Raw genomic sequence first — 20,303 nt, 5'->3', positions numbered from 1 at the left:
CTTTGTCTTTTTGCTTGCAAATCATGTCTTAAGGCCACATTTGTGTATGGAGCCTGTGACCTGGATTCAGGCACTAAAAGTGTTAACCATCACAAACGAATGGGCGGGCTGCCCAGGTGAAGCAATCAGTGACCATTATCAGGTATCCTGACAAACACGATTTCTGCTGGAGACTGCCTCCTTCTGTGATGTATGTTTCATGCTTTAGGGAGGTGGTCTTGGGCTACAGGGTGGGCAATTTCAGAAGTCTATATAAGGGCTTGTGCACCATTGTTTGGGGTTCTCCTCCCTCCTGCGTGTGGTGAGGGAGGACCTTGTTGCAACAGTTTAATAAAGAACATGCTCACTAGCCGCTTTGCTTCTCAACATTCTCTGCTTGGCCTCTGTTATTTTCTCCTACCGATAGGGAACCCACTTAAGGACTCTATACAGGCTCTTGGATACCCCATAAGGGAAAAGGAGCAGGGTTTTTTTCCTTATAACATATATAAAAACATAATAAAACATTTTATGAGTAAGCCATCTTGGAGATCCTTCTATGGCATGGGAGCGATATCATCTGCCCTTTTAATTGACGATGACCTTAAGCTGCAGGCGAGTGACTCAGCTAATAATGCAGGTTATTTCTTCACTTCATAGCTTTTTAGCCTGCATTTGGGGATAATCTCCCGCATGGCAACAATACAAAACACAGTCTGGAACTCTGAAGCATTCCCAAAGCCTTAAAGTTAGCCAGCACATCAAAACAAGGGTCCACACAGTGCAGTCATGAAAACATGATATTAGCAGACCCAGAACGGCACCACCGTATCAGCCGCCTGTTTAAAAACAACCTCATAAAAGCAGCCGAGAACAGATGCTCAGAAGAGGAATCTCCTTTGATCCTAAAGCCAGCAAACATTCTGGAAATTTTGTCCAATGCAGACATGGCTGGGAAGAGGGCACGGGGCTCCTCTTCCTCTTCTGACATCTTTGTGTTGTGTGTTGAATGTCTGTTGGGTTACCCCAGTTCCCCTCAAGGCCCAGGCACCCAGCCCCACTGTCTTCCCACCAAATGGATGCTTTAGCTGAGATTCCGGCATTGCAGGGGGTTGGACTAGATGGCCCTTGGGGTCCCTTCCAAGTTTGATTCTGTGATTCTAGGAAATTGTTACTTGGAAATCAAAAGCAAAACAAGACCGTAAGGTGTGGCCAAGTTTACAGGTGCTTCTGCCGACACCCCAATGTCATTCTTCAATATCTCAAGGCAAATGACACTACTTCAAGGACTGCCTCTTTCCATATGAACCTACCAGGACTCTGAGATCATCTTCTGAGGCCCTTCTTTATGTACCTCCTCCAGAGGGTGACAACCTGAGAACGGGGCCTTCTCTGTAGTGGCTCCCTGTTTGTGGAATGCTCTCCCCAGGGAAGTTCACCTGGCGCCTTCATTTAGGCACCAGGCAAAAACGTTCCTTTTTAACCAGGCCTTTGGTTGATTTGATTTACATCCTATGCCCTCTTAGAATGTGGTGGGGGTTTTTTGGGGGGTGCTATTGGGTTGTTGTTTTTTTGTATTTTGTGGTTTTGTATTTTGATTTTATTCTGTGAACCAGAATAAATGACAGGCAGGGCCACTGCCGACTACAAAAAGTTGCACGAAGATTGACAGTTTACAGAAGCAGAGAAATATTAATGGAAGAAAAGGAGCGTGGTGACACAACATTGCTGATCTATTAAGTTCAGAACCTGCCCTTCCTCCTCCCAAGGGAACCTCGGGTGACAACCCTCAAATGGTAAAACATATAACCAACTAGATAAGCAGGTGAACAATATTTCAGTAGCCAAACAAGGGGCTAAATCTAAAACAAAATAAAGCATAAGACAAATTCAAGAGGGTGAATAAGGAGTGAGCCCAAAGGAGTGAGCCAGTTTTCAAGAGCTATAACTAAGTGAGGGGGCCCTCCAGGCTTTCCTTCACCCCCCCCCCCCTCAACTAGCTGCTAGATAGGAGAACAACAGCAAAAGTTGGGGTGTGAGAGCTGAGCTGGAACCAGGCTGGAAGCTGGATTCACAGAGACCTGCTTGCTCTGTGCTGGATCGGACTACTGCAATGCCCTCTCCGTGGGGCTACCTTTGAAGGTGACCTGGAAACTGCAACTAATCCATGCTCTGCCTTCCATGCTTCCACACGGTGCCTCTCGTCTTCTCCCCTGATCAGCCATTGAACGCCCACAATCATGAGATGTTGTAGGAACTTTCCGTGGCAGCTTGTGGATTTATTTTTTTAAAAGGATGGCAGATACATATGCAGATGTCAAGTGTCCTTTGCAGCCTTGGAAGACCACACTTTGTGTTTGGTAATCAGTTCTGAAAATATCCTTTTTCACTCTTATTATTTTATTTATGATTTCCAGTTTTATACATTTCAATAATTTTACACTCATTTTAACATTTCAAAACTCGACTTCCTTCCCCCTCTTTCTGCCATTCCTGAAATTAATTTTTTTAATTTTCTGCGTATTCCAAGTTAACTTAATTTGCTCATTTATTCATCTTCTTTAAATACATACTCTTATAAAACTGCAGGTCATTACAATAACCCTGCCAATGTTCTTATCTGTTTACAGTTTATTTGCAAATATTCAACAAACCCTTTCCATCCTTTTATAAAAACGTTTGTTATCTTGATTTCTTATTTTTCCAGAAAGTTTTGCCATCTCTGCATATTTCTGCATAGTTTATATCCATTCTTCTTTCTCTGGGACTTTTTCTTCTTTCCATTTTTGGGCAAAATCTTCCTAAAATTTTCAATAAGGCTTAAATTAATAAAAATAAACCACTGGGTTATCTCATGGTGTTAGTCACTTGGAGATGCTTTTGTAAAAATAAAAAAGCAACTGATAAATTTAAATAAGAATAATGGTGGCGATGGCGATGATAGATGGAGATGATTTTATTTTATTAATGCATTTGCACTCCATATTTTCCCCCAAGCAGCTCAAGGTGGAACCCATGGCTCTTCCCTTCCTCATTTACCATATTTTGCGCCCCATAGGACGCACCGGCCCATAAGGCGCACCCAGTTTTTTTGGGGGGAAATAAAGAAAAAAAAATTATTTCCCCCCCAGGCGCGGGGCTGGGGCGGGGGAAGCCCGAGCTGCTCTGCCCAGCGCGCCGGGGCTTCAGGATAAGAGGCGGCTCTGCGCAAGCTGCGGGAGCCCTCCCGTGGCTTGCGCGGAGCTACCCGAAGCCCCGGCGTGAATGCACCGGGGCTTCAGGATAAGAGGCGGCTCTGCGCAAGCTGCGGGAGCCCTCCCGTGGCTTGCGCGGAGCTACCCGAAGCCTCGGCGTGACTGCAGAGTGCGCCGGGGCTTCCGGATAAGAGGCGGCTCTGCGCAAGCCGGGGGAGGGCTCCCGCGACTTGCGCAGAGTTTCCTGAAGCCTGGAGAGCGAGAGGGGTCGATGCGCACCAACCCCTCTCGCTCTCCAGGCTTCAGCGAAAGCCTGCATTCGCCCCATAGGATGCACACACATTTCCCCTTCATTTTTTGAGTGGGAAAAGTGCGTCCTATAGGGCGAAAAATACGGTAATCCTCACAACAACCCTATGAGGCACGTTAGATGAAGAAAGGAAACATCTTCATTCCCATGGTCACCAAGGGAGCTTCATGGTGGAGGTGGGATTTGAACCCAGGTCTCAGTCCGACGCTCTAACCACTACACCTCCGCTGCCTCCCCCCCTGCTGTTTGCTGTTCCGCAAAACCTGTCTGCTTCCATTGAGAAGTTTCTGCATGTCAGTACCTCACTCCTTCCAGATTATCAAGAATGTATAAGAATTTGGCGAATGCTTGTATATCTGAAGTATATCTGAAGGAGCGTCTCCACCCCCATTGTTCTACCCGGACACTGAGGTCCAGTTCCGAGGGCCTTCTGGCGGTTCCCTCACTGCGAGAAGCCAAGTTACAGGGAACCAGGCAGAGGGCCTTCTTGGTGGTGGCACCCGCCCTGTGGAATGCCCTCCCACCAGATGTCAAAGAGAAAATCAACTACCAGACTTTTAGAAGACATCTGAAGGCAGCCCTGTTTAGGGAGGCTTTTAATGTTTGATGTAGTACAGTATTTTAATATTTTTTTTTGGAGGCCGCCCAGAGTGGCTGGGGAAGCCCAGCCAGATGGGCGGGGTATAAATAATAAATTATTATTATATTATTATTGTTGTTGTTGTTGGAGATGTGGAGGAAATAACGGTGACATGATCCACATGTGGTGGACGTGTGAAAAGATTAAGATTTTTTGGGGGGGGGGAAATATACGATGAATTAAAAAAAGATGATGAGGATAACCTTTATTAAAATACCGGAGGCATTTTTATTATTTTAGACAAAGAGATCCCAAAAAATTCAAGAGAGTTATTCTTGCATGCAACTGCAGCGGCTCGAATACTCGTGGCCAAGGGATGGAAAGATCAGGAGGCTCCAAAAATAACAGATCAGCAAATTAAATTACAGGAATTTGTGGAGATGGCTCAATTGACTAGCAAACTCAGAAGATACTCAAAGCAAAAATTTGCGGAAAAATGGGATGGTTATGGAAGATATGTTCAAAAATACAATAATAGTTTGGACTCCGTGCTAGCGTTCGAGTGACAAAGGAAGTAAAAGGAGGTGGATAACAATTAAGGATTTATTATGTTTTCTGAATGTATTGGAAAATTTATATAGAAAGGTTCATTCTTTTGTGTACATTCAATTCTAAGACAAAACATATGTGAAGGGACTTGACAGGAAGTCAAAATTGAAGAAAAGATTTTGTAAGATAAAATATTTATTTTCATTATTATCATTCTTATTCTTTTTGTGTGTGTGTTTGTCTTGTAAGGGATGTTTGGGAGGAAATAAGACGGTAAATAACAAACAACAAACAAAATATTGATGTGTGTAATTTTTATTTCTCAGTTGTATTTTGTGGTAGTATGGTTTTGTAATGTTTTTTGTAATATAAAATCATTCAATAAAAATTATTATATATATTTTTTTAAAAGAAGAAGTTTCTGCATGTCATGAATGTCCCTGGACATGTTTTAACTTTGCACTGTTCCTTTTATTTATTTTAAAAAAAACAGAATAGTCCTTTTTTGTGCTGCCAGCTGCTGGGCCCAAGAGATTAAAAAAAAAGGGGGGGTCAGACTGCAGTGACAATGCAGACCTAGAGAATCTCCCATCGCCTCCTTTCATCTCCAGCTCCTGCCTTTGATCTCTCTGATAAGAGGGCCATCCCTGTCTGTCCGGTTTGCTGAATCTCTCTAATCTCTTGTTTGCTTTGGGTGCGGTGGGGGCATTTGGGTTACATCTGCCACATGTCCTGCAGAGAGCCGGATCTCCCCAGATGGAGGGGTATAAAGGCAGCAGAAGCCACCGGTCCCTTCCATTGGCTGACCTGGAATCGCCTCCCTTGGGGAAAAGACGGACAGGTGAGTCTCATCTGCCTCCTCTTCCTTTTCTCATTTACGCTAGAAAGTAGCAAGCTCTCCTTGTTTGATCGGTGGGTTTAGCCAACTGATGTTTGGCAGAGGATTAATATTTTTATTCCTTTTTTTTAAAAAAAAATCATAGACCTTTAGCCGGAGATTTGCTAGCCCCTTTGAGCAAATTTGGCACCCAATGCTGAGCCAAAGAGCTCACACAGAAGCATACTTGTCAACTTTCAGATTTGAGAATAAGGGATCAGCAGCCTCGAAAATAAGGGATCAGCAGCCTCACCTGTCCCGGGGACAGTCTATGGGATATTTAACAATCCAGGATAGCAGTGGGAAGCAGCAGGAAATGGTGCTGAAATAAGGGAATTTCCCGGAAAAAAGGGGGAGGTTGACAGCTATGCACAGAAGGGAAACTTTCTGCGCTTGCCAGGCCTATTGTTGGCACCTTGCAAGTAGGTGCTCAGCAGAACAGCAGCACCTAGAAAGCACAAGGGCTTTGCCCTGTCCCCGCTGCTTCCCCCTGGAAAACCTATTCTTTAGGGATAGGTAAAGGTAAAGGGACCCCTGACCATTAGGTCCAGTCGTGGCTGACTCTGGGGTTGCGGCGCTCATCTCGCTTTATTGACCGTGGGAGCCGGCGTACAGCTTCCAGGTCATGTGGCCAGCATGACTAAGCCGCTTCTGGAGAACCAGAGCAGCGCACGGAAACACCGTTTACCTTCCCGCCGGAGCGGTACCTATTGATCTATTTGCACTTTGACGTGCTTTCAAACTGCTAGGTTGGCAAGAGCAGGGACCGAGCAACGGGAGCTCACCCCATCGCGGGGATTCAAACCGCCGGCCTTCTGACTGGCAAGTCCTAGGCTCTGTGGTTTAACCCACAGCACCACCTGCGTCCCTTCTATAGGGATAAATCAGAGCAAATGTCAGTTCAGAGAAAACCCTGTAGTTGTTTGCTCTGATTCAACGGTAAATATCAGGTTTCTCCCAGGGAAAGAGGTGGAGCAAGAGCAAGTCTGGATGAGACCATAGAATCGTAGGGTTGGCAGGGACCCCCAGGGGACATCTAGTCCAACCCCTTGGAATCGCAGCAAGAGAATCCCTGACAAGGGCTGGCCCGGCTTCCGAGATGCTATTGAAGTACTCAGAGGCATACAAATGCTTACAAAGTGTATTAAACAAAAAAAATCTGCCCTTATTCCCTTATGGGGAACACGAGCCCATATAGAGTCCTTTGTAGGTTCTCCATCGATCAGAGAAAATAACAGAGGCCAACCAGAGAATATCGAGAAGCAAAGCAGCTAGTAAGCCTGATCTTTATTGAACTGTGGCAACAGGGTGCTCCCCTTACACGCAGGAAAGGAGGAGGACCCAGAACAAAGGTGTGCCTGCCTTTATATAGACATTTTAAATTCCCTGCCCTGGAGCTCAAGACCACTCCTCAGATATATCATACCTACATCATAGAAAAGGTGGTCTACAACAGAAATTTGAGTGTTCTTGTTTTTCCTGTCTGGCAGGTTTTCTGATAGTGCCTTATCTGATGGCCTTTCCTGGTAGTCTGGCCATTCCTTTGAGATGGTGATTTCCCAATTCCTGAGACAATGGGAAGGTTCCCTCACCTCCTCCCTCCTTGCAGAGAAAACATTTGGTCAGTTTGGGAGTCAAAATGATTTCAGGGAGTCAGAATGGATTCAGAAAGGTCTTCCTGTGCTGCTCCAGACATTGGTACATTTATGAACATTTATTATACAGTGGTGCCTCGGGTTACATACGCTTCAGGGTACAGACTCTGCTAACCCAGAAATATTACCTTGGGTTAAGACCTTTGCTTCAGGATAAGAACAGAAATCATGTTCCGGCAGCAGCAGGAGGCCCCATTAGCTAAAGTGGTGCTTCAGGTTAAGAACAGTTTCAGGTTAAGAATGGACCTCTGGAACGAATTAAGTACGTAACCAGAGGTTACCACTGTATATATAAGACCTTTTTTTATTATTATTTCAAAAGAAACAGACAGACCTGGCCACCCCAGGCAGTCAGCTCAGGGATGGCAAGGTTGTCTCCAAACATTTCTGCTTCTGGCACTGAATGGGCAAGGACCGCAGAGCCCTCCTCTCTTCTCCTGATTCCTCTTCCTCTCTCTCTTCCTTCCCAGAGCTGAAGAAGAAGCAAGAAGATGGGTCTGGTTTCCTATTTCAGCCTTGGGCTCCTGGGATGCTTAGTAGTTGGACCCTTCATGAGTGGTGAGTTCTCCAGAGACCCCAATGAGGATGCATGAACCCCCGCCCCACCCCGTCTCTTGCACCCTGAAGATTTCAAGGGGATCATCCTCGTCCAGTGCCTATTATTATTATTATTATTATTATTATTATTATTATTATTATTATTACTATTACTATTATTACTATTATTATTCCTGCTTTTTTCTTTAAGAAATGTTTAGGGGAACTCATTTTGATGCAAGAAAATCACCCTTTTATAGTTCAAATCAGGGAAAATAAATGGACAAAAGTACAAAGATTCACAACATGTTTAGGGGTTTGCGTAGCCGTGTGTACCCCCAGAAAAAAGCACTGATGATGATGGTGGTGGTGGTGATGAATTTATACCCTGCCTTTTCCCCTAACAGAAGGCAGCTTACAGATAAAAATAAACACAGCTAAAACCCCCTTGGGGAGGGGAGGACAATAATTTAAAAAGCAATTAAACTTTGATAGTATATATGTGTATACTGGTGTGTAAGAGAGAGAGAGAGAGAGAGATCTAGCCAAACATACAGATCATTGCAATAAATGCAACACAGCGGCTGCGCTTTCCTTAAAAGCAGTCCGTTCCCAAAAGGCTGATGGGGCAAGAAATCAGAGTTGCCTGGGAGTTTTGGTCCTAGCTTTTTGACTGTGTCATTTTAATTTGTCCACCTCGAGTCTCAATCTGGAGATCTGCACCTAGTTGTATATATAGAGTGAGAAATGTTAGTTTGTTGTTGGGTTGGTTAATGGTTGGTTAGTGAAAGTTAGTAGTGTTGATGTGTATACAGTTGGTCAGTCGCTTTTGCAGAAAGACTTTTAAGAATAAAAGCAGAAAGTACTCTGCAAGGACACTTTCCTCGTGGACTCTTTTATGCCGACAAGGGTCCAAGGACCAGGCTGAGGTGACAAAGGGAGGTCAGAACCATTTTTTTTATAAAACAAACACTAACAAGATCGGCATACAGTGGTACCTCGGGTTACAGACACTTCAGGTTACATATGCTTCAGGTTACAGACTCCACTAACCCAGAAATAGTACCTCGGGTTAAGAACTTTGCTTCAGGATGAGAACAGAAATCGTGCTCTGGCGGCGGAGCAGCAGCAGGAGGCCCCATTAGCTAAAGTGGTGCTTCAGGTTAAGAACAGTTTCAGGTTAAGAACGGACCTCCGGAACGAATTAAGTACTTAACCCGAGGTACCACTGTATAAATAAAATAAAATAAGAATAGCAAATAAGCAAATAAGCCTGCAGCCCAGACCCTTTGTGCCCACCATTCGAATGGGGCACGCTACCCAGAGGTGCCCCTCCCTGTCCTCCTCTCTCCTAGGATGGGGGGCAACCAGGGGGTTCTGTATCTCTCATGATGACGCTCTGTGTCCCACACAGGAGGTGTTCATGCTGCACAATGTCCCAACAACTGGCTGTCTTTCCAGGGGAAATGCTACGGTTACTTCCCCCAGGAGGTGTCCTGGCAGCATGCGGAGGTGAGCAGCGTAAAAGGGCTCCCCCCAAGATGGGGTGGGAGGGAGCCCTCCCCCTTTGTGGGTCCTGCTAGCAAGAGGGATGCGGGTGGCGCTGTGGTCTCAACAACTGAGCATCTTGGGCTTGCCAGTCAGCGGTTCAAATCCCCGCGACGGGGTGAGCTCCCGTTGCTCTGTCCCAGCTCCTGCCAACCTAGCTGGACACTCCTGCAGCCAATCGGAAGCAGCGGAAGCCATGCCGGACGTTTGGCTTCTGAAAACCGTTCAGAAACCAGAACACTCACTTCTGGGTTTCAATCGTTCAGGTGCCAATTTGTTCGGGAGCCAAGGCGTTTGAGTTCCAAGATACGACTGTATTAAATTTCTATAAGCTAAAAAGTCCCAAACTCTGCACCCTTTCCCCTGTATTTATTAAATTTCTGTATTTATCAAATTTCTATAAGCTAAAAAGTCCGAAACTCTGCCCCCTTTCCCCACAGTGGTGTCTCCCCACCCCAGTGATAATTTTGGTTCTGAACCTTTTCCAACTCCTTTTTGAGGTAAGGCAACCAGAACATTACTCAGTATTCTGAATAGTTTGGACTCACCTTTTCCCCTCCCTTGACCAGAATGAATGCCAGCGCCTGGGGGGACACCTGGCCTCCCTTCTGGACAGGAATGAGCACAGCGCCGTGGCCAGGTTCCTGCAGCAGGCCCAGAGGTGGGACGACGACGACGTCTGGTTCGGTCTCTCCATCCCTGGCAGGGTGAGTGCGAAGCATCATTGCCCATCAAAGAATCATAGCCTTGGAAGGGTCCCCCGAGGGTCATCTAGTCCAACCCCTGCGATTCAGGAATATACCCCCATATGCCGCTGTTGCTTGTGGCACATGTTGACGTCCCAGCATCCGTGTTTCCATGCGGGAGAGGCCAGAGCACCTGAGAAATTGCTGGAAGGGAGAATTCAGGCTCTCACCTGAATGCAGAATTTCCACAGCCCCAAACACAGTTATCCTCTGACAGGGCACTTCTGGGGGTTCCCCACACAGCCCCTGAGGTTTGGTCGGCCTTTACTAGGGACCAAGCCTTTGGTGTGGGAGGCTTTGTCCTGCGGAACTCCCCGCCAGGGGAAGTTCAGTGCGAACCATAACATTGTATGTTAGAATTCCTGCTCCACATTTGCAGTCATGGGATTGTTGTCTTTCACATGGCGGTGTATGTTTTGACTCCACAGAGTGGGAAGTGACAAAAACAGGATGTTTGTGTTACTGTGTTTTGTGAAGTGGGACTGTTGCCCTTTGTTCTTTTTCTCTTTGCTGTCTGATGCTAGAGAGAGAGGGAGCCATGTTGCAGTGCTCCGTGTGTGTTTATATGTAAATAAAGTAGATTAGCCAAAATGCTGAGGTCTGTTACGCAAGTTGCGCAAACTCTGCGGATCCCTAAGTGTGCCGGTGTCGGTTGGCATCGGTCGCTGTGATGTTCGGGCTGAAGAAAGCTTTTGAAGCTCCCGAACGATCGACCAGGAGGGAGGGGACATGCCAGTCGGACATGTGTCTCTGCCAGGGTCCTACTCGTGTGTAGGCTGAACTCCTCACATTGTACAGTTGGAAGGGACCCTGGCGATTATCTAGCCCAACCCCCTGCAATGCAGCTGTCCTATACGGGGATCAAACCTGCAACCTTGGCGTTATCAGCACCACGCTCTAACCAGCTGAGCTATCCAGGCTGACATCCCTACCTTCTTTTAGATGCCGTCTAAAAAAATGGTGTTATTCACAGAGTCCTTTGAGATAAGTTTCTTTCTACCAAGGAGCATTTATTTATGAATTTGTTGTATTTATTTTTTTAAAATGTTACGTGGCGCCTTGCTGGGTTTTTCTGAAATCTCGGCCCCTAAATGTTCCAAATCCCGGTTCCCAGATACATTTCTCATCTTCCCCATTTGCAGAGCACCACCTGGGCCTGGGCAGACGGCAGCCCCGTGAGCTACACAGCCTGGGAAAAGTACAAGAGCTATCCTGCCCTGAAAGGCGAGCATTGTGCTGCCCTGGACGAGTCTTCAGGTGAGGAAGTGTGTGTGTGAGAGAGAGGGATTTAGGAGGGTGGCTCTGTTCTGGGCACCAGGCAGTGCTCACGGCAGGAATCATTCACGCTTGGCACTGTTAACCTGCGGAACTCCCTGCCTCAGGCTGTTGTGATGAGAATTCAATGGGGTGTGACACAAATGGAAATATAAAGGCCATGCGACATTTGTTAGGTGGGTTCCTGTGGCAACGTGCATGTTTGTCACAGGGTCTGCAGTGAATGGGAGAGGAATGAGCTATGGAACTCGCTGCCACAAGAGGCAACCCAGTCCTTTTTTAAAGAGGGACCAATTCATGGAGGGGACGGCTAGCCATGGCTACTGGCCACAGTGGCTATTCTCTGCCTACCCGGTCAGAGGCAGCAAGGTTTCTGAATCCCAGTTGCTGAATCCCAGAGCTCTGGTGCTCAGGTCCTGCATGTTTTCCTTTTGGAATAGAATAGAATAGAATTTATTATTTATACCCCACCCATCTGGTTGGGCCTCCCCAGCCACTCTGGGCTGTTTCCAACAGAGTATTAAAATATAGTGGTCTGTTAAACATTAAAAGCTTCCCTAAACAGGGCTGCCTAGTTGTATCTCTTTGACATCTGGTGGGAGGGCGCTCCACAGGGTGAGCGCCACCACCGAGAAGGCCCTCTGCCTGGTTCCCTGTAGCTTTGCTTCTCGCAGTGAGGGAACCACCAGAAGGCCCTCGGCGCTGGTCCTCAGTGTCCAGGCTGAACGATGGGGGTGGAGACGCTCCTTCAGGTATACTGGACCGAGGCCATTTAGGGCTTTCAAGGTTAACACCAACACTTTTGGGGCATGTGCTCAGCCTCTGCAAAAACAGGCTCTTCGGATATTCTTATTGGGCAGGTTTCCCAGGACTGACTCCTCCCTCTCTCCCCTTTTCCAGGGTTCATGCTGTGGGACAACGATTCCTGCTACGACCGGAACCCCTTTGTCTGCAAGGTGTAGACAAGCACACCTGGTGGGCAGGAATCCCGGAAGCTTCAGCACAGAACACAATCTGCCCTGGGCGGGTGCCTGGAGACCCCGGTCTCCTGTCTCCAGCCCTGCACAGACCCCCACTACACATCCCCTTTCTCCCTCTCTCAAATCAGCCCCCCCCCCAGCTCCCTTGCTCTGTGCAGGCAACAGCACAGAAGCCGCAATAAACTTCTCTTGAGCATGTAGAATGCACCGTCTCCGTTCATTTCCTGGGGGGGGGGCTATGCTTTTTTAAGGGGATACATGGGAATTGGGACCCTCTAAAGCATGGGCAGGCAAACTAAGACCCGGGAGCCAGATCTGGCCCAATCGCCTTCTCAATCTGGCCCGTGGACGGTCCAGGAATCAGCGTGTTTTTACATGAGCGGAATGTGTCCTTTTATTTAAAATGCATCTCTGGGTTATTTGTGGGGCATAGGAATTTGTTCATTCCCCCCAAAAAAATATAGTCCAGCCCCCCACAAGGTCTGAGGGACAGTGGACCGGCCCCCTGCTGAAAAAGTTTGCTGACCCCTAATCTAGTCCATCCATGCCAGATGGCCACCCAACCTCTGCTTAAAAACCTCCAAGGAAGGAGGAGCACCCACAACCTCCCTGGGCATGTTTGCTGTGTGGCCTTCAGGGGACGGGGAGACTTTTCCCCAGCACGTCTAAAACGATAGCATAGCTGAAAATAAGTCTTGCAGGAGTGAGGAGGCAGGGCTGCAGAGGGCAGACAGTGTGGCACAGGGTCAAGAAGGCAGTTGAGGTAGCCCCAAATCTGAAAAGGCTTCGGTCGTTCTCATCTCTCAGTGGGGCAGCGAAAAGTATGGACAATGGCACTCTTGGGGAAACGGGCAAAAGAAGGGAGGCCTCTAGCTGGTACAGGAGGTGGTGGCGGTTTCCTGGAAACCTGGTATCTTTCTCCACCAGAAACGTCTTTGGCACCTCCTGGAATCACTCCTGCAACTGTGGCAGAAGATCTTTTCTTCCATAGCCTAGAGGGGGTGGTGATGTTATGTTCATGGGGAACTGTTGTGGAAATCCATGAGACACAAAGATAGATGAAGGTGATGCAGTCAGGGCATCTGATGCCACACCAGCCCAGGGTTCCATTGCCAATGGAAAATGAAGCCATCACTTCCTGGCAGCAGCCAAGGGAGGCCTGTAGAAGATGCAGCTGCCCAGAATCACAGCATCCACAGTGGATGTGCCAAGCCCAGAGGACCTCCCCTCCCCATTTCCCTCGCTGGGCAATCAATCCACAGTTGTGTGACACAGTTCTTGGGCTTGGCCTGCTTCTCGCCCTACCTGCCCCTTCTTCGGAGAAGCTCCCTCATGCCAGCCCCGTCTTCATGCCCACCTTAAGATCTGACCTGAGCTCAGCACACCTCCAGCGGCAAATCCTTTGAGGAAAGATGAAGGGACTGGCAGTGTTGGCCAAGAAAAATGTTCGGTGGGTGTGGGGAGGCTGCAAGACTCTTTGGGAAGCCCCGGTGGGATCAGTGCAACTTACTCCTGTGTAAGCATTCGGACGACTGGGCTGCTTAAGTCAAACCCAAGACTTGGAAATAATCTCCAAAAAGCTCTCCCAGCAGGGATGCTCAAAAACTGCCTCCTTTGGGGTTCAGAGATGAACACTTCTTTCTAAAGTTTTCGGATTCAGCTGAGTTTTCATGGCACTAAGAAACTGGGACCCATTAGGCAGCTTCAACGTGGATGAGAGCAGGAAGGGCCAGTGCTGCAATCGAGGGCCAGGGTATCCCTCTATGCCCCCTTCCTCCTCTCCCTGAGCAAGGCTGTTGACTTGGGTCCAGCCTTGCGAATTTGGCTCCAAGGATGTGTTGCCAATAGCCAATAGACTGGGGGGGTCTGGAAGGTTGCCGACGTAACTGAGTGTGGAAAAGAAGGTTGTTTAGCCAATAGACTGGGGGGTTTGGAAGGTTGCCAAGAAGGTTGTTGAGCAAGGTGTTCTGGGAAAGAGATGGGGGAGAAAAGACTGGGATCCATCTTGGGTAGGCTGGCTGAAGGCTGGCTGGGAGAGATGCCTTGGACTCTAAGGTTGCAGTAGGGTAGGGGACAAGCCCCTCTTGAAATGACCATGCTGTGAGATCTGGACCCCCTCCATGCAGGCTGAAGGTGCAAATAGGTGAAGAAACCATATTTCTTGAAGCTATGACAGTCTCTGCCATGTCTCAGGACTCCAAAGGAACCACAGTGCTAGGAACCTCCTGGAGTCTTGCAGAGAGTTGGCGCCCGACTTCTGTTACAATACTGAGCAAGAAAGACCATTGGTCAGACAGAGGGGCTGTGCCACATGTCCAATTGTGCTTGCCCAGAAAGCACTGGCCCCAGGGATTTTCTGCCTTTCCTATCCGAGTGGTTTCCTGTTTGCCACGCTGCTTTCCCCTGGAAAGCCAGCTCTTTGGAACTAAATCAGAGCAAATGTCCATCTGGGGAAACCCTGATGGTTGCTTGCTCCAATTCAGCGGCAAAGATTAGAAGTTTTCCCCGGGAAAACAGAAGTGCAGGTGAGCCCCCAAAGCAAGGTGGCATCCTGTGCCCCTGTTCGCCAGCAGCTATGTGGCAAGGAGGTTATTACTGCTAACCAATACCTGGAGTAGGCAACACGATGACCATGTACATATGCAATAAACAATCTTTTATAGAATTCCTTCAAACCATAACAAGTACAAAATGAAATCTTTAGTCTCAAAGTCTCTGGAAATCTTTAAATGAAGCGAGGTACCAGACTTTATGGGACGCGGGTGGCGCTGTGGGTTAAACCACAGAGCCTAGGACTTGCCAATCAGAAGGTCAGCGGTTCGAAACCCCGTGACGGGGTGAGCTCCCATTGCTCGGTCCCTGCTCCTGCCAACCTAGCAGCTCAAAAGCACGTCAAAGTGCAAGTAGATAAATAGGTTTGGCGGGAAGGTAAACGGTGTTTCCATGCGCTGCTCTGGTTTGCCAGAAGCGGCTTAGTCATGCTGGCCACATGACCCGGAAGCTGTACACCGCCTCCCTCGGCCAATAAAGTGAGATGAACGCCGCAACCCCAGAGTCGTCCGCGACTGGACCTAATGCTCAGGGGTCTCTTTACCTTTACCAGACTTTATACAATGACAGACAAGCTGTGAAGCTTTGTGTCTTCAGCAAATATGATGTCCAACACTGAACAGTGATTCTGGATATTGACTACTAGAATTCTTCGTCAGCGTGGTGGGAGGATATAGAATTGCTTCATGAACCCATCTTATTTCGAATGAATGTATGTAAATGAAAATATCCAATGCTGTGGACTACATTATTACATGAGCACTATTCCACAGCACTGGACATTTTCATTTACATACATTCTATATGTAGTCTATATATAAAAGATTGTTCATTGCATGTGTACATGGCATCGCGTTGCCCAGACACTGCTGACGTTCTCTTTGCAACACAAAGGGGTCAGTGTGAAAGGAAGTGCAGTTGAGCCCTCAAAGCAAGGCTTTGCCTCTGTTCTCCAGCAGCTATGCGGCAAGGAGGTTATGACTGCAGACCAATACCTGGAGTAAGAAGCCTGCGATTTTTCAGAGAAAGATCCATTCTTTGTTGCTTGGCCGGGGCTGGAGAGGGATGGGCCCTGAGAATGCACACACCACCCAAGAAATAAGCTGAGGGGGAGCCCCCAGCTCCTGCCACCCCCCGCCCAACTTCCATTTCCTCTGCCCCCCTCCCTGTTCCCTCTTAAGCGACACCTACAACAGAGCAGCTTAGAAAACAGGCTCAGCGCCAGGCACCCACAGCCAAAAGTGTTCCTCCTTTATGAGTGACATCGTAAATACACCCTGCCCCACCCTCTTGCCCGTCTCCCGCCAGCCTCTGGGGTCCCTCCATGGGGTGCCTCCTCCGGGCAGAGAAGGCTGGGGGGGGCAGCAGCTGGCAGTGGGGCCCAGAAGCATCCTCTTGCTTTCCGCTTGCCAGGAAGGAGCCAGCTCTGCAGCCAGTTGGCCGGTGTGTGTGTGTGTTCCTTGTGGCTCCGGTCAGAGTGGGCCCAGGACAGAGGGGTCACCGCCATCGGAAGCCCAGTCCAAGCTCAGTCGGCCACTTTCTTGGGTGGCGTTTCAAACAGGGCTGCAATGTCCAGCATCGCTTGGTGGATGTTCTTCCCAAAGCGCTTGGAGTCCTGGGGAAGAAGAGAGAGTTGGGAAAGGGCAGTCAAAATGACCAAGGGGGTGGAGATACTCCCCCGGGTGGAAAGGTTGCAGCATTTGGGACTTTAGCAAGAGAGAGGCGACATGATAGTGAGGAGATTTCACCCCTCCCATATCCAAGAATCTGCTGATGTTCTCTGCCGATTCTCCAGAGAGGAGGGGCGGTTTTTGCTCTCTACTTATTCCGCTCCAGCCTCACATCAAAGAGAGAGAGAGACTGAGTGTTAGAGAGAGATCGTGTGTATAAATAAGGTTGCTGCTAAGAGCAGCTGCAGACACTCAGTGCAGTTCAGCATTTTCATTTAGAGTCCATTTAGCTCTATACATAGTTGTGTATTATAGTTGTAGATAGAATAAAGAAGATATTCTACAGAGCTGCTCTCTGAGTTGTTTATGCTCTGCTATACTCTGCTGTGCGACGACTGTCTTCTTGTGGGAGTGAATCTGGTGCTCACAACTCTAAGCTGTGAGTCCACAGCACTTTGACCTGTTCCTGTGCAGAAGGTGGTCTCTGGAAGTGCTACCCAGCTCGCCTAGCCCAGTCAGGGCTGAAGTGGATGAGTCCAGTTGGTGGCACTGGCTCAAGGGCAATGCTGACAGATAGAGGATTACAGTGGTGCCTCGCAAGACGAAATTAATCCGTTCCGCGAGTCTCTTCGTCTTGCGGTTTCTTCGTCTTGCGAAGCACCTCTATTAGCGGCTTAGTGGCTATTAACGGCTTAGCGGCTCAGCGGCTATTAACGGCTTAGTGGCTTAGCGGCTTTAAGAAAAAGGAAACAGACTCGCAAGAACTCGCAAAACGTTTCGTCTTGCGAAGCAAGCCCATAGGGAAATTCGTCTTGTGAAGCACCTCAAAAAACGAAAAACTCTTTCGTCTAGCGAGTTTTTCATCTTGCGAGGCATTCGTCTTGCGGGGCACCACTGTATGTGATTATATTTGGCAAGGAGAAAGAGGGCAGATGGATGTTTTTCTCCCTTGTGGAAGTCCAGCGAAGCTGAACATTGGAAGATTCAGGATGGATAAAAGAACTTCTTCATGCCGCACATTAACTATGGAACTCACTGCTGCAGGAAACAGTGATGGCCTCCCGAAGTTGGATGGCTTCAAAAGAGGATTAGACAAAGTCATGGAGGATCATAAGGCTATGCTCTGTCTCCGCAGTTGAATCAGCAACTGAAATAACCAGTTGCTGGAAACCAGAAGAGGGGAGAGTCGTCTTGCGTTCGAATCCTGCTTACAAGGTTTCCCACAGGCATCTTGGGTGGCCACTATGAGAACAGGACGCCAGACTAAATGGGCCATTGGCCGAATCCAGCAGACTCTTCTTATAACAAAGGGAGAGAAGGGCCCGTCCTGGACAGCAAAGGGATGCTCAAGGCACTTTCCCAAACGGGCTTCATCCCCGTAGCCCCCAGGAGACCCCAACCCTGCAGACCCACCCTGCCTCCCCAGGCACGCTCACCGTCTCAGGGCTGGAGAACTTGCTGGAGACGTGGAAAGTGATCAGGTTCTCTCCAGCAATGATGTAGGAGACGCCATAACCGTCGTCAGCCACCTGCAGGGAGAAGAGGGAGAGGCGCTGAGGCCCACGGCAGAAGTGGGGTGGCCAGTTCCACACCAGAGGGAAAGTGCACTAAAGGCAGAGGGGCAGTAGGGGCTAGTGGCACCGGCAGATGTCAGAGGATGCCTGCATTTCAATGCCAGCTTCCTGGGGTCTATCAACAACAACAACAACAACAAATTTATTATTTGTACCCCACCCATCTGACTGGGTTGCTTCCATCATGTATAAAAATATAATAAAACATCACACATTGAAAACCTCCTGATACAAGGCTGCCTTTAGGTATCTTCTAAAAGTCAGATAGTTCTTTATCGCTTTGACATCTGGTGGGAGGGCATTCCACAGGGCGGGTGCCACCACCGAGAAGGCCCTCTGCCTGGTTCCCTGTAACTTGGCTTCTCGCAAGGAGGGAACCACCAAAAGGCCCTCAGAGCTGGAACTCAGTGTCCAGGCTGAACAATGGGGGTGGAGACACTCCTTTGGGTATACTGGGCCTTTGAGGCCGTTTAGGGCAGAGGTCAGCAAGGTTTATCTTGCCTGCGCCGGATTGGTCCTGCAGAGATCCCTCCGTGGGCCGGAGAGGATTTTCTGCGTCTGCGCAGACACAATTTTCAGTGTTTTTGCATGCACAGTTTTCGGTGCCACGGAAGCAAGTCCCCGCGTTGTGCCGCTCCTGTTTAGCGCAACACGTGAGCAGGAGGCTCAGTTCGGGGGAGGCTCGGGGGCTGGTCAAACTGGTTGCTGACCCCTGGGTTTAGGGCTTGAAAGGTCAGCACCAACACTTTGAATTGTGCTCGGAAACGTACTAGGAGCCAATGAAAGTCTTTCAGGACTGGTGTTATGTGGTCTTGGTGGCAGCCCCCAGTCCCCAGTCTAGCTGCCATATTATGGATTAGTTGTATTTTCCAGGTCACCTTCAAAGGTAGCCTCACATAGAGCGCATTGCAGTAGTCCAAGTGGGAGATAACCAGAGCATGCACCATTCTTGTGAGACAGTCTGCGGGCAGGGAGGGTCTCAGCCTGCGTACCAGATGGAGCTGATAAACAGCTGCCCTGGACACAGATTTGACCTGTGCCTCCATGGACAGCTGTGAGTCCAAAATGACTCCCAGGCTGCACACCTGGTCCTTCAGGGGCTCCATTCATGACCAGGGAGTCCCCCACACCTGCCTGCCCCATGTCCCCCAGAAATGGGCCACCCAGGTTTCCCTGGGAATGTCAAGGAGTCAACCTGGAACCTTCTACATGCCAAGCAGTTATTTGAGCTACGTCGGCTCTTACTTTTAAATACCTCCATTGCCCCCTGCTCCCCTCCACCCACCCCGGGGTCCCCAGAAAGCCTTTTCCCATTCTCCCCCGGTCTTTTCCACAGCTCCTACTCACTGGGCCGAAGCCCCCTCCTGAGGAGACGTGGTCCGGATTGGCTTCCATGTCGAACATTTTGATCTGCTGCTGGGGGGTCTGGCTGGTGGAGAGGCGCCAGGGCTCAGACAGCACCTACGGGCAGCAGGGCGGGGACAGAGTGAGTGGCGGTTTCACCTCCCACCCACATCCCTGCAAAAGCACCTGGGTCAGCAGCCTTCGCTGGACGTGCGAGGGGTCGCGGGACGCCAGTCGCAGGGAGCCCCTGGCTGCGCATCGAGGCTCAACCTGCCCAGTCCAGTTGGGTGGGGAGGGTGGCCAAAGCCCCAAGCTGCGTCACCTTAGCGAGGAAGGGCGAGTCGACCCCCAGGTAGCGAGAGACCACGTAGAGGCAGAAGAGGTGCCTGTCGATGCCAGACCCCGTCATGGCCAGCCGGTACATGTTCTGGTGCTTCTCAGCCGCCACCTTGAAGAGCCGAAGGGACTCGGCCGGCTGCAAGGGGGAATCGGAAAATTATGGAGGAAGCGGGTGGAAGAAAAAGGGTTTTCCTCCCTCTCTGCCGACACCAGAACTCGGGACATCAACATTATTTTTTTCTGGAGTACCACACAGATATATTTTCACACTTATTGTTTGTAGGGATGTGCATAGAGGAGATATATTATCTTTCCTTTCTTACGTCTGTGAGTTTGGCAGTGCATCCATTTGCAGCTTAAAAGGGAAGCTTTGATAGGCTACTTTTAGCCTTTTAGTTTAAGTAATCTAGGATGCTTTTAGGCAGACTGTATTCTCCTGGCGGGGTGCGGATGGCGCTGTGGGTTAAACCACAGAGCCTAGGACTTGCCGATTAGAAGGTCAGTGGTTCGAATCCCCGTGACGGGGTGAGCTCCTGTTGCTCCGTCGCTGCTCCTGCCAACCTAGCAGTTCAAAAGCACCTCAAAGCGCAAGTAGA

The 20,303-nt window shown here is 49.0% G+C and overlaps 2 protein-coding genes across 5 annotated transcripts in view; one reads left to right on the top strand and one right to left on the bottom strand.

Moving 5' to 3' along the window:
• The first annotated feature begins 5,359 nt into the window (after window positions 1–5,359).
• LOC114605933 (struthiocalcin-1-like) lies at window positions 5,360–12,433 on the top strand. Its single transcript, XM_028747644.2, has 6 exons — window positions 5,360–5,453; window positions 7,615–7,702; window positions 9,096–9,193; window positions 9,799–9,936; window positions 11,118–11,232; window positions 12,151–12,433. Exons 2-6 carry the CDS (start codon window positions 7,636–7,638, stop codon window positions 12,210–12,212), a joined length of 480 nt encoding a protein of 159 aa, XP_028603477.1. The 5' UTR covers window positions 5,360–5,453; window positions 7,615–7,635; the 3' UTR covers window positions 12,213–12,433.
• A 3,576-nt stretch (window positions 12,434–16,009) lies between these two features.
• Window positions 16,010–20,303, bottom strand: part of CPT1B (carnitine palmitoyltransferase 1B) — a 33,353-nt gene continuing 29,059 nt past the window's right edge. For all 4 annotated transcript variants that reach the window (XM_028746555.2, XM_077935422.1, XM_077935423.1 and 1 more), the window contains 4 exons: window positions 19,691–19,843; window positions 19,372–19,485; window positions 17,887–17,979; window positions 16,010–16,395 (listed from right to left, as the gene is read on the bottom strand). In XM_028746555.2, coding sequence (XP_028602388.1) covers window positions 16,306–16,395; window positions 17,887–17,979; window positions 19,372–19,485; window positions 19,691–19,843 — 450 coding nt within the window. In that variant the 3' untranslated portion in view covers window positions 16,010–16,305. The remainder of the gene's footprint in view (window positions 16,396–17,886; window positions 17,980–19,371; window positions 19,486–19,690; window positions 19,844–20,303) is intronic.

This window comes from Podarcis muralis, chromosome 10 (assembly GCF_964188315.1).
Source record: "Podarcis muralis chromosome 10, rPodMur119.hap1.1, whole genome shotgun sequence".
NCBI classification, from domain to species: Eukaryota; Metazoa; Chordata; class Lepidosauria; order Squamata; family Lacertidae; genus Podarcis; species Podarcis muralis.
This window is presented reverse-complemented; position numbering and strand designations above follow the sequence as displayed.